The 15,717-nt window shown below is 39.4% G+C and overlaps 1 protein-coding gene across 6 annotated transcripts; it reads left to right on the top strand.

Annotated features, from left to right (window-relative positions):
* Positions 1–2,586: 2,586 nt before the first annotated feature.
* On the top strand, positions 2,587–14,956 carry taf4b (TAF4B RNA polymerase II, TATA box binding protein (TBP)-associated factor). 6 transcript variants are annotated; one of them, XM_066677263.1, is made up of 15 exons: positions 2,587–3,307; positions 3,447–3,580; positions 3,675–4,013; positions 5,572–5,706; positions 6,179–6,301; positions 6,935–7,024; positions 7,128–7,307; positions 8,605–8,725; positions 8,846–8,954; positions 9,207–9,376; positions 10,748–10,878; positions 11,453–11,578; positions 11,651–11,707; positions 12,704–12,849; positions 14,399–14,956. In XM_066677263.1, the coding sequence occupies exons 1-15, from the start codon at positions 2,665–2,667 to the stop codon at positions 14,571–14,573; spliced, it is 2,679 nt and encodes an 892-aa protein (XP_066533360.1). In that variant the 5' UTR covers positions 2,587–2,664; the 3' UTR covers positions 14,574–14,956. The 6 variants fall into 6 exon arrangements, with proteins under 6 accessions (XP_066533360.1, XP_066533361.1, XP_066533366.1 ...); XM_066677264.1 differs by having other exon boundaries at positions 8,605–8,719; positions 14,399–14,951; XM_066677269.1 differs by having other exon boundaries at positions 12,733–12,849; positions 14,399–14,524.
* The last annotated feature ends 761 nt before the right edge of the window (positions 14,957–15,717 follow it).

Raw genomic sequence — 15,717 nt, 5'->3', positions numbered from 1 at the left:
AAATAGAGGATATAATCATTTAACTACAAATAATGCCTCATAATGTCTCTTTCTCTCCTTTCGTTTATCTTATTTCTTTCTGACACAATAATTAAATCACAAGTTGGTCACAACTGGATAACACTAAATGACTTATTCCCTTACAAATGAAATAAACATATATATGGACTGTGCACCAATCAGTATGAAGAATATGACAACTGATGAAATGCTTTTTGTTGTTTTCTTGTTTGGTTTTTAACTTGAAAGTAAATTAATGATAAATTCAAACATTAGCTTTCACAGCATTTCAACATCAGATGAAAAGTCAGTTGTTTGCATACTGGATTTGAATACACACATGACTAAAATATGTCATTTCAATAGAAAAAAAAATTAAATAAAATAAGCCCAGGCTATATTTCTACTACAGAGTTAAAAACAAGGGCACAGTCAGAATTTTATACCTGTCTGTCTTAAAAATAAAACTGGAAACCAAGTGGGAATACTGTCATTTCCTGACAAGTTTTTTTCTGGAGAGTAATGTAATGTGATATTTTTAATAAAGGAAGCACAAATTTGTTGTCCAAATTAATTTTCCAGTCTACACACTTGATTCATCAAGAATTTAAGGAAAAGGGTTTGGGCACATGCAGCTCATGTGAATATGTGATGTGCATTAGTATGAGTGGATCAGACACAGCAGTGCAGATGGGAGTTTTTTATTTTTATTTTTTGTCTTTTCGCCATGGATATATAGTCTACCCACCAAAAATATACAGCCAACAGCATCCTGTGACCAAAATGTGCAGCAACATTTGAGCTGCTATCACTGATTTTACATTTACAAGGTGAACCAATGAGGTAGGTGTGTCTAACAGAATGAGTGGACAGTGTTTAAAAACTCCAGAAAACTGTTGTCTGATTCACTCACATCAACTCATAATTACACACCCACCACAAGTGTCACTGCAGTGCTGAGACTGATCCACCATCCAACTCATACCTGCTCTGTGGTGGTCCTGAAAATTGATGAACATGGTGAAATGGGGCAAACAAAGCATGCAGACCAACAGGTGGATAGTGTATAGCTAGAACTTAAAAGGGCTCCTGGATGAACAGTAGAGCTGAGAGAATGGACAGTAAGTATAGAAATAGTGCATATAGTAGCCATGTTTACTAAGTGACAGTCATCACAATCATATTAAAGGATTTTTTTTCTATAGCAACAGCACTACTGGATATTATTGGATAGTTTTCTGTTAGTTAACCTATTTAGTAAATTTATTTATAACATTCACTCCCTCAGAACACTTAAGTGTTTATTTAAGTGATTTGAACTGTAGGTGTCAAATAATGCAACGTCAAATATAAGACAAACTGGCACACATGAAAATGGTTGTCACCGTTGCTGTAGGGGATTCCTTACAAATGTATCACCAAACTTACCGAGTTGCAAATATATATATAAAAGAATGACTATTAAACCGTTCATGTTGGATGAAGTGTTCCATAAACAAGCCTTATTTTGCTGGTTCGGTTTATATTGATTTTCGATTTTGTATTTTCTTACACGCGCTGGTAAATTTGTTTCAGTGTGAGTAAAATATATTCAGGCAATTTTTAATTTAACTTGAAAATAAGATTTTGTTTGTCTATTCTGTCTTATTGGGGAATCCGCCACTTTAAAAGATCATTTCACATTTGTATCACAAAACCGTGTCACGCATGCGTCTCAGGTGGGGACTTCTTTTGCGCCTGTTGTACAAACTTAAAGTAGAAAAGGTGGTGGAGTCACTCCGAGTGCGACTGTTTGAACTGGAATTGTGATTCAAGTGGTGTCGGTTTAACCGGAAAAAAGACAATACCACCAGGAGGCACCACATACACACCCTCTAAAGACGGAAGCTGTAGTCGGACACATTGAAATTTTCAATGAGGTACGAACTGCCCGAGTTGTGACGTAAACACTGTTTTCGACATTGGCGGAACTGTCCACCAGCACTAAAATATCAAAACACAATGCACACTTTGTAATTAATTCTAAGAGCAACGTCGTTTTTATACACCTGCAATTAACACATATGTTTTGCAATAGTTATGTTAAAAAAAAAAAAAACACCCGTAGAAATATTAAAATAAACTTGACATCTTGGGAGCATTCATGTATTTTTTATATATTTTTTTAACTTCCTACATAAGCCACATGAACGCGACCAAGTCAGGGGAACGAGTATGCGCCACCCGACTTGCACTTGAATGCAGCATAAGATTTTACAGAAGTATTTCTGTAGGTGTGTAACGCTTTTATATCATGCTAGGTGTTGTTCCAAATCCTAGGCCACATTTCAATGTAGTACGCTACATAAGTCATGAATCATATATTCTATAGACAATATGGGCATTCAGTGCTAAGTATGCCTTGCAACCTATGACTTATTATTGGTGCCAATTTTTATCCAACATTTTGCCCATAATGAACATAAGCCATTATTTCATGTCCTGCCTAGGGCACTTCATAGGAAACAGAGTCATTTGAGATTCAACCCAGTCTAATCTAGCACACCTGGTACAACTCATTGAAGGACAAACCCCTTGTCGGCTAGGTTAGGTGTTTAGAGAAAATGTGCAGTGCATGATTCTCAGATTGGGATTGAGAACCCCTTGTTTAGGTTATGCTCTGTCATGTCGAAAACTGAAAATGCAAAAGATTTTATTAAAGCACTGAATACATCAGAAAAACCTTGTGAGGGATCCATTAAAGAAAATGACGCATCCAGAATGAAAGCAGCAGAGCCCCCTGTATCTCATTTATCAAGTGAATGCAGTATAGGGTCAGTATGTAAAGGCAATGCCTCTCATACTTCAGCCAAAACCTCAGTACTTCTAAATGAAAACAAAAATCTATTACAACCACGTGGGGTACTAAAAGAAGACCCTGCCAATGCACCCTGCATTATGCTTTCAAAGCCTGCTGTGACGGTGAGCTCTACTGCGTCTGCTGCCTCTGTGCCATCAACTCCGAAGTTCATTGTGAGCACTGCAGCTGTAAGATCCAGCACACCGCTGGTGGTAGGAACAAGAGTGGTACCAGCAACTACCACACCAGCTGTGACCAGTGTACAGGGCACAGGAGCACAGCCTACAAAGCCTGGAGGGATTGCTGTGACCTCAAACCAAGCCAGAGGTCTGACAATTTCTCCAGCTCCTGTCCAAGGAGCAATAATGGCTTTACCCAGGGCATCAACTCCACAGCAAACTGTAGCAGTGGCACGCAGCCCGCAGACCACCTCCCTCCAACTGCCTGCCAACTTCCACATCCCACAAGGTTTGTGTTGTCACTTCAAGTTAAATTATCAGCCTCTTGGTCTTGGAGTCTTTAATCTGTTTGTCCTATAATCCTCTTGTTTGTTTTCCAGATGTTTTACTTTGCCCTTTTTTGAGTTTCTAAATATGGTTTTGTCTAGGCATGGTTTTAATTAGGAGTGACAGTGGGCAGTTGATGTTGGTTTCCCAGCAGGCTTTGGCTCAAGCACAGGCCCAGGGGTTAGTGCCCAAACTGCCTGGTGTCACAACAAACATAAGACCACAAACCTCCCAGGTGAGTGTATTGCCTAGAACTCTTTAGGTACTCTTTAGGTTGTAAAATATGCTGAATTTGAAAATCATAAATTTACACATCATCTTATTGACAGGCAACTGCTACAGCCACATCTATCATCAGGGTCTCCATCCCAACATCATCTACAAATGTGGCCACCATAATAAAACCTGCTTCATCTACAGGAACAGCTGTTCTGAAATCCACCCCCACCACAGGGACCACAGTGATCAAATCCACATCCGTGTCAGGGAGCACTGTCATGAAACCAGCCACTGTTTTAAGCACCACTGTTGTTAAGCCAAGCTCTACCACAGGGACCACTGTCATTAAAACCACTGCTGCACAGAAGCCTCCAGGTAGTATTTCCTTGGGGAGCATACATCAGAAGACCATGAGTGGGACCACTGTCACAAGTACATCAGTGGTGAAGGTAGGATTGTGTTTTATACAGATACAATAAATTTTATACACTGCTCAAAAAATAAACAGAACACTTAAACAACACAGTGTAACTCCAAGTCAATGACACTTCTGTGAAATCAGTCGGTCCAGTTAGGAAGCAACATTGATTGTAAATCAATTTCACCTGCTGCTGTGCAAATGGTACGTACAACAGGTAGAACTGAGAGGCAATTCGCAAGACAACCCTTATAAAGTAGTGGTTCTGCAGGTGGTGATCACAGACCATTCCTCTGTTTTCATCCTTTTGGTCACTTTTGCATTTTGTCAGTGCTCTCACCCCTAGAGGTAGCATGAGGTGGTGTCTACAACCCACAGAAGCTGCTCAGGTAGAGCAGCTCATCCAGGATGGCACATCAATGCGAGCTGTGGCAAGGTTTGCTGTGTCTGTGAGCACAGTGTCCAGAATACGGAGGAGATACTAGGAGACCAGCCAGTACACCAGGAGACATAGAGGGGGCCATAGAAGGGCAACAACCCAGCAGCAGGACCACTACCTTCTCCTTTGTGCAAACAGGAGCAGTGCCAGAGCCCTGCAAAATGACCTCCAGCAGGCCACTAATATCCATGTTTCTGCGGAAACTGTCAGAAACACACTTCATGAGGGTGGTATGAGGGCCCAACGTCCACAAGTGTGATTGACATTTGCCAGAGAACATCAAGATTGGAAGATTTGACACTGGCACACTGTGCTCTTAAGGGATGAGAGCAGGTTCACACTGAGCACATCTGACAGACGTGTGGAAAATGTTCTGCTGCCTGCAACATCCTCCAGCATGACCGGTTTGGCAGTGGGTCAGTAATGGTGTGGGGTAACATTTCTTTGGAGGGCTGCACAGCCCTCCATGTGCTAGCCAGAGGTACCCTGACTGCTTTTAGGTACCAGGATGAAATCCTCAGACCCAATGTGAGACCACATGATGGTGCAGTGGGCCCTGAGTTCCTTCAGATGCATGATAATGCTAGGCCTCATGTGGCTGAAGTGCATCAGCAGTTCCTGCATGATGAAGGCATTGATGCTATGGACTGGCCTGCCAATTCCCCAGACCTGAATTCAATTGAGCACATCTGGGACAGCATGTCTTGTTCCATCCACCAATGCCACATTGCACCACAGTCTCTGGAGGACATCCCTCAGGAGAACATCCGCCGCCTCTTCAGGAGCATGCCCAGGCGTTGTAGGGAGGTCATACAGGCACATGGAGGCCACACACACTACTGAGCCTCATTTTAACTTGTCTTGAGGAATTTCCACTGAAGTTGGATCAGCCTGTAATTTGATTTTCCACTTTCTTTTTGAGTATGATTCCAAATCCAGACCTCCATGGGATAATGATTTTGATTTACATTGATCATTATGTTATTTTGTTCTCAATGATGCATCCCACTATGTAAAAAATAAAGATTTTCACCAGGAATATTTCATTCATTGAGATGTAGGAGGTACTATTTTAGTGTTCTCTTTATTTTTTGAGCATTGTATATATGTATAAAACTGTAACAATGTTTTGCTTTTGTTTTTTTAACAGTCAATTGGCAAGGCATGTCTTTCTCCATCAGTGCCCACAACAATCTGGCCAGGTGGAAGTGGTCCTCGAAACATTTCCCCAAACATTCCTATGAAACAGAGCACCAAAACATCTGCTCCCATTGCTGTCACAGCTGTAAGTCATGACCCTAGCGAGGAGGTTTATTTCGGTTTATGATGCAGACAAACAAATTCAGAACTACAGAAGTTTAGAAAAAAATGGTATTAATAAACCACTACATTTTATTACCTAAGTCAAGGATATTTCTGTCATAGAGGGTCCAACATAGTTTGGTAAATGCCCCAAAAATGCACAATAAATAAATTAGCTGAATTGTTGTGCATTCCATGATTGTAACTGACCATTCTGTATGCATGATATTAATGTTAGTACTTGATTAGTGTGCAATCAATTGCATTTTATAAATATAGTCACTCCTTGTACCCCACTTTCATTTCTCATTTAAACAATACCTAAATGTATCGAAAATTGATTGATACTCAAACATAGTAGAGAGATTTCTGAACACATTTAGTGTATTGTACTCCTACTTGTTTGTTGAAGGTTTCTTAATTATGTCTATTTACATGTTTTGTATTCTCTGCAGGAGACATTGGAGAATGTAAAGAAATGCAAGAACTTTTTGGTCACTCTGATGAAACTTGCTTCCAGTGGAACCCGCTCTGCCGACATGGCACAGAATGTCCGAGCCCTTGTGAAGGACCTCCTGGTGGGACAGCACATTATGTTCTCATAGAATTGCTCCTTTTGTATTATAGATATGCAGTAAATTTCAGTTGGCAATATAAATTTAAAACTTATTCTTTATAGTTTGTATGTAGTTTGCAACATTTTTGCACTGATGAAATCCATTCATTGTCTGTAACTGCTTATCTAGGTCAGGGTTGCATGGTGTGTCTGGAGCCTCCCTGGAATCATTCGGTGTAAGGCATGAACACACCCTGGACAGGGCGCCAGTCCATCACAGGGCACCACACACTCACACATTCACTGCCACACTCACACCTAGGATGAATTTTGTATATCTAACTCACCTACCAATATATGTTTTTGGACCGTGGGAAGACGTCTGAGCACTTGGAGGAAACGCACACAGACACAAAAATATGCCAAGCTCCTTACAATCCTTACAACTGAGCAGGGCTCCAACCAACAACCCCAGGACCCTGGAGCTGTTTGACAGAAACTTGACCGGTTGAGTCACTGTACCTCCCAGAAGAAAACCATGAGAAGATAAATTATTATAGTTAAAGGAAATTTCAGCATCATAACATATGTAAACAATTATGCAATGCTACTATTTTCTATCACAATTCCTAAATTTATATTTTATTTTCTTAAGGATGGGCATCTAGAGGCAGAGGAGTTCACAGAAAAACTCTACATGGAGCTTAAGTCTTCTCCTCAGCCATATCTTGTACCTTTTCTTAAAGTGAGGCCCCTTTTGATGCATTTTGTAATGAGTTTGGTATTGAGAGGGAAAACAAACTGAGAGAATAGTTTTATTTAGACTTTGGGCTTCTTTTGTTCTCCAGAGAAGTCTACCTGCTCTTCGTCAGCTTACTCCCAACTCACAGCTCTTCATCCAGCAGTGTGACCAGCCTAAACCTACTCCTTCATCTGCAGCGCTGAGCAACAGCCAGAAACACAGCCTGCCTTCCTCTACCATCTCTCAGACTCCTAGGGGTAGTCTGCCAGTGAGAACCCCTCAAATGGTGAGCCCAAAAGATGTAAGGTGACCTATTTTCCAAGTATATTCTAGAATATTTCACACCTATGTCTTGTATGTTGAAACCTATTGTTACTTGCAGCAGTGTGTGGATCATTTTATTTATATATATATATATATATATATATATATATATATATATATATATATATATACCTCATTGTAATCAAAGAAGAAATTTTAAAGAGCTACATTGGTCTTGTTTTTATTGTTTTGGAGGTCCACTTACAATGGTAGTGTCTTATATTTTAACTGAATGTTTTTGTAACTGTGCTTTTAAGAGGCATCTACACGGATCAGTGGTTACATTAAAGCTACCTCCTTTTTCGACACTCATTGTCCTTTTTATCAGCTCCACTTACCATATCAGGAAAAGGATAAAATACAGGCAGTTTTCACTAGATAGCTTTAATTGCTTTAAATATTTCAAACCTTTTTTTAATCTGTAAAAAATACTTTTTAAAAAAGGGATTTTAATTATGGCCTAATTTATGAAGAAGATAGAACTTGTATGCATCTCATTTGTGTAAATTCTTCCACTTTGGGAACCACAGTCTTAACAATTTTAAATGCGGTTATGAGTTAAATGAGAGATGATCAGAGGCAACCTAGTGCTGGGTAAATAACAGTCTGGAACTCTACATTCAGAATTCAATGTGAGCTAAAGCAATGTTTTCTTTGTCATCTTAGTTATGAAAACAGGCCTGGATCCTAATTTATGGAAAATATATTTTTGAATCTTTGGCTTTATATAAATGATGTTATGGTGGGTTTCTCCGGAAATTAAAACTATATAAACATTACAGACAGCAATACTTTGTAACTTGTGAGTTTTTACTATTAAATGTAAGAAAAAATATCTACCCACCCCACTTCCCGTGAGACTCGTTTATTACATTTGTTCCTCAATTTATCTTTATTCTCTGGTTAAGTCCCTGCCACCCATGCTTCACACTAATTCACTTTAAGCACACCAGTATCCACTCATATACTACGTGTGTCACCTTTAGATAATGTCATTTGTTTTCTCATAATCTAATCTCCAAATTGTGTTGCATTTGTGTGAAGGATATCCGCAGGAATGTCGCAGCTCATTTTTCTTATACCTCAGATGCACTCAAAAGTTCTAGTCTGCCTTAGAGACCGTATGTACATCAACACCGTTCCCCCAGACTCTTTGAATTTATGATGAAATATCACTCTTTGATATACTCATGTCTTATTATGTGTGTCAGCCTTGCTTTATTTGTGTTCCAAGGTCTGAGTTTTTTCTACATGGTTAGGTGATCCAGAAGTCTAAAACAGTGAGTGTCAAACACCCTGTGAGCTGTTCATCTCGTGTGGACTTGCCTGTGCAGAAGCCCAAACAGATCATTAAGACTAATATACAATCTGCAGGTAAAGGTATACATCATACACTAAATACATTATAATAGTTCAGTCTCTAAGAATTTATAAAACTGTGCAAAAGAGAACACTGTATGTACATTCCTGTGTGTGTGTGTGTGTGTTTGATATTCATAGGGAATTTTGATAGGCAGAACTTCCTCCAGGCATCCAAAGCCCCCTCCACTGTGCCACCTCCAGCAGCACAAACACACAGCTTCAAGGACAGCACTCCAGGGTCTTTCCGGTATTGACTCTGACACACTGCTATCCTTAGCATACAAACCCACAGTGTTTAGGTCAAGACGACTATACACAGGGATTATGATCCTTGTAGCGGTTCGTAATTGCTGTTAAGGTCTCACAAAAAATCTCAGTTCTTTTTACCAGTGTAGCCCTTGTATGTGCTTAACTCTAGATGTCACTTCTTAAATGCTGTCCATGCAAACAAAGTTGGAATATATCTGCTCATTTTGTTTTTTCATGTTTTGGTAAATAGGGACGATGATGACATTAACGATGTGGCTTCCATGGCGGGTGTGAATGTGAATGAGGAACATGCTTGCATTTTGGCCTCTAGTGCAGAGCTGGTAGGCTCGGTGGTACACTCATGCAGAGATGAGCCTTTTCTACAGACCCCAGCACTGCAGCAGAGAGTGCTGCATGTTGGTAATGGTGCCATCACACTTACTCTAACAAACACGCAGGACCACCATGAGGAGGGTTGTACAGCTACTTACTGAAATGTGCCTCCTATCAGTGTATACATGAACCTTCAAAATCTTGCCCCCATCATTGATTTCCTCTAGGTATCCTTTTTCCCCACCTCTCTCTTCTCTCTCTTTTTCCCTCCCATCGTTTTTTGGCACATGTTGAAGAGCTGTTCTGAGAGACAGAGGGGAGAGGCTCTCTCTTTGATCAGCAGTATCTCTGACGAGGCTGTTCTGCTTAATCAGTATGCTAATGACTGTGGAGCAGCGCAAAGTTGCCAGAGTGGCAGGAATCCACTCTGCTGCGCTGATCAAAATAAGCATCAGAACAAGGGAGAGAAAGTGCGAAAGATGGAGGGCGGGGGGGCGGCAAGAGGTAGCCGGGAGGTAGAGGAGCTGTGAGGAGGAGGAGGAGGCGAAGGAGACAGAACGAGAGAATGTGGAAATGAAAGAGACAGGCTTGGCCTCGCAGGAACTCAGCCTGCATCAGCAGAAAAGGCCAAACGAGATGATCACAGAGTGTTTGCAGATGTCTGTCTACTCAGCAAGCATAACAAAGAGCAACAGCAACACTTAACGTCTGGCCCTGTGGGAAAAAATGAGCACAGCGCAAACATGCAAATAGCACTGTAAAAAAAATTGAGTGACATTACTAGGTTCCTCTTATTTCCCGCCATTATGTGCGGCATATAGAGCAACATATAATGTGTATAATTACTTAGGTAACTTAATTGATTTAATGTTCTTAGTTTGTTTAGTGAATATATCCTTTTTTTTTAAGAAGAACCTTGCAGACTGATGAATTGAAAAAAGATTTTTGTTCAACTGCAACCAATAAAGCAATTTAAGAGCTACATGTTCTTCGATTTATCATGTTGCAGAGTACGCCATAGAAAATGCATTTAACTGATGTTTATTTACCTATTACCTTGTGTTCACCAATATCAGTTTGTTATTAGATTACTCATACTGTTCATCTGTTCAACTGCTAGAGGACATTGCTTTACTGCATTACGAGAATTAGATAATGTTACATTGCCTTTTGGTGCCAGTAGATTGTTATTTTGTGTGCTTTCCCCCATAAAATATCACCATCCTCACATTAAGACAAAGTTTCTTTGAGAAATAAATGGAAATGTAGTATTCAATGTGCTGCTAGTATCCTTGCTTTTGTTTAGATTGCAAGCTAATTCTTTACATGTTTTATGCCACATTATAAAATCAGAAATTGAGAGAAATGTCTTGAACTCAGATTGTAGTCAGATAATTTTTAAAGTGAAAATGCTTAAACTAGGTGGAAAAACTAACAAACAAATCCTGTATTCTGTAGGCAGTTCCTTTGGGGTTGTAGAAGTGAGTCCAGATGTGCTTGGGTTGCTCTCACATGCCACACAAGAGAGACTCAGAGATCTGCTGGAGAAGCTCACTACCATAGCTCTACATCGTAATGTCTCTTATAAGGTACATTCCACCATGCACACACCAGAATAACACAAATGCATTTTGATGCATTCTTAAAGTATAATACCACCTGGCCCTCTATATTACTTCTGATTCATGCCAACTTCATTCATTCATTCATTATCTGTAACCGCTAATCCAGTTCAGGGTGGCGGTGGGTCCAGAGCCTACCTGGAATCATTGGGTGCAAGGCGGGAATACACCCTGGAGGGGGTGCCAGTTCTTCACAGGGCAACACAGACACACACTCTCTCTCTTACACCTAAGGACACTTTTTGAGTCACCAATCCACCTACCAATGTGTTTTTGGACTGTGGGAGGAAACCGGAGGAAACCCACGCGGACACGGGGAGAACACACCAACTCCTCACAGACAGTCACCTGGAGTGGGAATCAAACCCACAACCTCCAGGCCCCTGAAGCTGTGTGGCTGCGACACTACCTGCTGCGCCACCGTGCTGCATCATGCCAACTTTATACTCATAAATATATCTATGAATTGGTTTGTTCTTCTGGGCATGGAGAAGTCAAACCAACTGGTTTAGACAATAAACAATTGGGTTTTATGTTTTAGGATGACTGCCGACACATTCAGACCAATGACACACGCTCTCAGCTAAAATTTATGGAGCAGCTGGAGAAGGTGGAGAAGCGAAGGAGAGAAGAGGAAGAGAGAGAGACACTACTGCGCATTGCAAAGGTGATAGGTGGTGTTGTGTGTTATGAAAGTGTGAGCAAATCTGGTCATCTTTGTGTCTTTTTTTTCCATTAGATTCGCTCCAACAGTGAGGACCCTGAGCAGCTCAGGCTGAGACAGAAAGCAAAAGAGGTCAGTTAGTGTTATCTATCTCTGTGTGTGTGTGTGTATATATATAATGTGTGTATGTTAGTATTCCATTTCTACCTGTTTTTGAGCTGTAAGATTCCTCAGGACAGTTATAACATGTCTAACCATATGTGTGTTAAACACACACACACGCCACAAACCCCAGAGACTAATTTTTTTTTCCTGATTGGGGGCTAATTTTAATTGAGTTTAATTGGAGCAGAAATTAAAGCCTGGAGCAATACAAGGAACAGAATGAAATGAAAGGCCTCTAGACCTGTGTGTGTGTGTGTATGTGTGTGGGTTGGGTTGCAGGGTGCAATTTTAGTTTGTGCCTAGTTTGCTGATCCAGGACAAAATGCACTTACAGTGTTTGGTTTTAATCTGGACTTTATGATTCTTAAAAGGAACACTCTGTTCAAAATGAAAATTATTACAATTGCAGCATCACTTGTAAACATACCTTGTTGCCTATTTATATCCAAACAAATCCCTCAGAATTGGGCTTCTGGTCGACTGTGTCCTTCAGCAAGATCCAATGATTTGAAACATACTACTAGAGTATTAGAGTCAATGGGTGCATAAGAAAAATATCAAGTGTTTTTTATAAGTACACACGGACTCATCTGTGGTTCGGCACAGATTCTTTGTAGAATATGGGTTACAGTGCTGAATTTGCAGTGTTCCCTCTTTGTAACAAATCACCTCTTTTCAATTAACAGTGATGTTAATGGATGAATTTGAGTGTAAAATAATAAATAATACAACATACCTGGCATATTTAGCTGTGTTTTGGTAAAATGCCTGTGGATGATGTAAATCTGTAACGGATATATTGCTTTTCTGAGGGAAATGATTTGTCATCTCAACTACAAACTAGTTTGATTTGATTAAACAAACAAACAAACAAAAAGAACAGAGGTCGATTCTTATAAAAGTGAATCATCCATTTATTTTAGAACTTGCTTGTGAACATATATTTGTTTTCTTGTTTCTCAGAGATCTGTCTCTTTATGTCTGATGCTCAGATGCAGCAGCTGGAGCTGGCTCAGATGCAGCACAGGGAAGCTAACTTGGCAGCGCTGGCAGCTCTGGGGCCCCGTAAGAGGAAACCTCTGGAGGCTTCTGGCTCTGGGCCTAACCAGGTACTGACATGTTTACACAACCACTGCTCTATAGCTATGGGAAAAGTGTTTGTAGGAGAAAGCATGAAGAGTGTGTTTCATTCGAGTATGTTTAAAACTGAATATTCTCTGCATTTAAAGTAAAAATAATATTTATACATAACTAAACATATTTACAAAACAAAACATACACTCCTCATAACCTTTGGTGTATTTTCATGGAGAATATTCTGTGTTAAAGTCAGAGACCACCCTCATTTATTTAATTTACAGTTAAAGGTCTTTTAAGAACAAGCTATTCATTTTTAGGTTTCAGGGGAAAGAAATAGAGAATAAAAATGAACAGAAATTCCTCAACTTAATCTTTCAGTAATATTTGTCCACCCATTATTATAGCTTTTATAATTGTTTTAATAGATATGACACAGATTGGAAGCATTACCTTTTTTGCTTTTTTTTTTTTTTTTTTTTTTTGGCTTTTTACCTTTATTTATGCAAGTAATATCTCCACAGAAATATATTTATTCTCTAATGAGGAACATTTCAGTTTATGCCTGTTTTTACTGGAAATCGTATAGAAATTGTTGGACTCTAAATTTTGTTTTATATATCCTAAGGCAGGGAAGTAACTTGCTTTTTTTGACATAATGTTAGTATGCATTTTTTTTCAGGAAAAGAGTTGTAATGAAGGACTGACTTAACAAAAGAGTAAGGGATTGTGTATTTAGTTCAGTTTAATTCAGCTTTAATTTGTGATTTGTTTAATTCTGCTTCCTTTAGGCAAAGAGTTATGGTAATGAACAACGGAGTGTGTGTGTGTGAGTGTGTGTGTGTGTAAGAGAGAGAGTGAGAAAGAGAGAGTGTTTGCATTGCAGATAATACCCATAAGCCTTTGAACAAGATTACCCAAATGGCCTTGAATCTTCTCTGCCAGGGGAGATTTTTCTTTATCTTTAGTGGAATATGCATCTTTCTCCCTCTCTGTAGAGCCCCTAGCATAGCCTCTCTGCAAATAGAGAAGACAGCGTTTAAAGGTCCTCTTTGTTTTCAGATGCTGGGTTTATTTGCACAGAGAAGTGGTCAGAGGCTTCCAACACGTGTGACTTTCAGAGATCTGATCTTCTGCATGGAGCAGGACCCAGCCCTAAAACACTCACATATACTTTATAATGCTTTTCTACAGTAGACACCTTCAAATCCCGCCACTTATGACAGTTATTATGCTATGTAAATATGAAATACTATTGTTTTTGGTATTTCTCTGTGGTGACTATTTAATTTCAGAGTACTTATCTGTCTTTAATTTACACATTGCCATATTCCCAATTACTTGATACATGTGATACATGCATTTGTTTGGTACACACTATGGCATCATTAAAACACTGCAGCAGCAAATATGTATGATGTTTATTTAGAGAATATTGTAAGGGATGAGGCTAATGCTTTCATCTTTAAATGTGTAATAAAAAAAAACAGAATAACACTTATCTCCTTACACAGCCATGGTACTATTATTTTAATTACACCCTTTAATGTAATTTCTTATGACAATTTGTTTCTTTAATAGATGTGGAGTTAGCACTGTGCTTTTATACAGTGCACCCCTCCGGGGAATTAGCCTGACCAGCCAAAACAAGAAATTGCCGTTGGGACTTCGACCCCACAATCGGAGTAGGCCACTGCCACAGGCAAAAGGGCTGACCAATCAGGGCATGGTACAGCCTAGGGAAACTTTGGAATAACCAATCAAAAACAGGATGTTGCTTCAGGGTCTAAAGCTGACCAATGGGATGTGCATGCAGCCTCAGGGTCGTGATGGTGGGCAGTAGCAGCAGTGCCTAAGGTATAGACAAAACACCCGAGGAGCAAAATCAAGCAGCAGTGTGAGGCAAAGCCTCTCATGTCTTCAACAGGATCTGAAACTGTAATTGACAAATTGTTGATTGAGAATGAAATGTACCCTGAAGAATGGCTGAATTTTTCTAATTTTCAGCACTGTTTAGTGATATTTAGATCTGGCTCCATTGGTGTTGTGTATTGAGAGCATTCTTGAAAATTGTAGCTCTTCTTTGCTTGATTTTGCACATTTTCTTAATTTTTGTTTAGTTCATATTTCTTTATTAACTTGCCTCATAGAAGTTAGAATATTTAAATAAATCCCCTAAAATATTTACATTTTAAATTAAATTGTTTTCACAGGATTCACTTCAATTAAATCAATTCAATTCTGATTTTGCACAGTACTTAGTGTGTGTGTGTATAGAAAGATAGATAGAGAGAGCCAATATAATGAGATTTAAAAAAAATCTTCACAACCAAAACTGTTCAAATGTGTGCAAAACAAAAATGTATATAATTTTTAAAACGTTTTAGTTGTTACTGGCTTCTAGTGGTTCTTAAAGAGGCCAAACGGACTACTCTGTTGGCATCCGTCAGATAACAAGTGAAGTAGTAAGGTGTGCCTCAGCAATGAGAGGGAATACAGACACAGTTTTTATATATATATATATATATATATACGCACGCATACATATATTTTTCTGTGACTGCTCTGCTGTTAGAAATGCTTTTCTGTTTGTCTGACTTTAGCAGTAACTTAAATTCTCAGTGAGCCTTGCCTTGGGCACAGGATTCTGAAATATTCTATTAGCTCTGAATAAGCAGAAATGTGCTGCTGGAAGCTATGTACAATAAATGCCTGCAGCACCTCCAGCCTCAGCAACACCTACAGTGTGTGTTGGTGAGTACAGAAAGTACAGAAAGACACACAGCTGAACCATAACTTTTTAAAGCCTGTGCCCTGCTGTAACTTGTCATTTACACATTCTTTCAGTAACGACCATACACTGTAAACACAAGTATCATGCTGAAGTAGCTCAACAAGTC

Source organism: Hoplias malabaricus, chromosome 7 (assembly GCF_029633855.1).
Source record: "Hoplias malabaricus isolate fHopMal1 chromosome 7, fHopMal1.hap1, whole genome shotgun sequence".
Lineage (NCBI taxonomy): Eukaryota > Metazoa > Chordata > Actinopteri > Characiformes > Erythrinidae > Hoplias > Hoplias malabaricus.
This window is presented reverse-complemented; position numbering and strand designations above follow the sequence as displayed.

Bases quoted from the DNA above. Each gene is read 5' to 3' on its own strand.
- taf4b (XM_066677263.1), top strand. From the start codon at position 2,665: ATGTCGAAAACTGAAAATGCAAAAGATTTTATTAAAGCACTGAATACA. The intron at 3,308-3,446 runs GTTTGTGTTGTC...GGTTTTGTCTAG, and splicing joins CAACTTCCACATCCCACAAG to GCATGGTTTTAATTAGGAGT. The intron at 9,377-10,747 runs GTAATGGTGCCA...TGTATTCTGTAG, and splicing joins GCAGAGAGTGCTGCATGTTG to GCAGTTCCTTTGGGGTTGTA.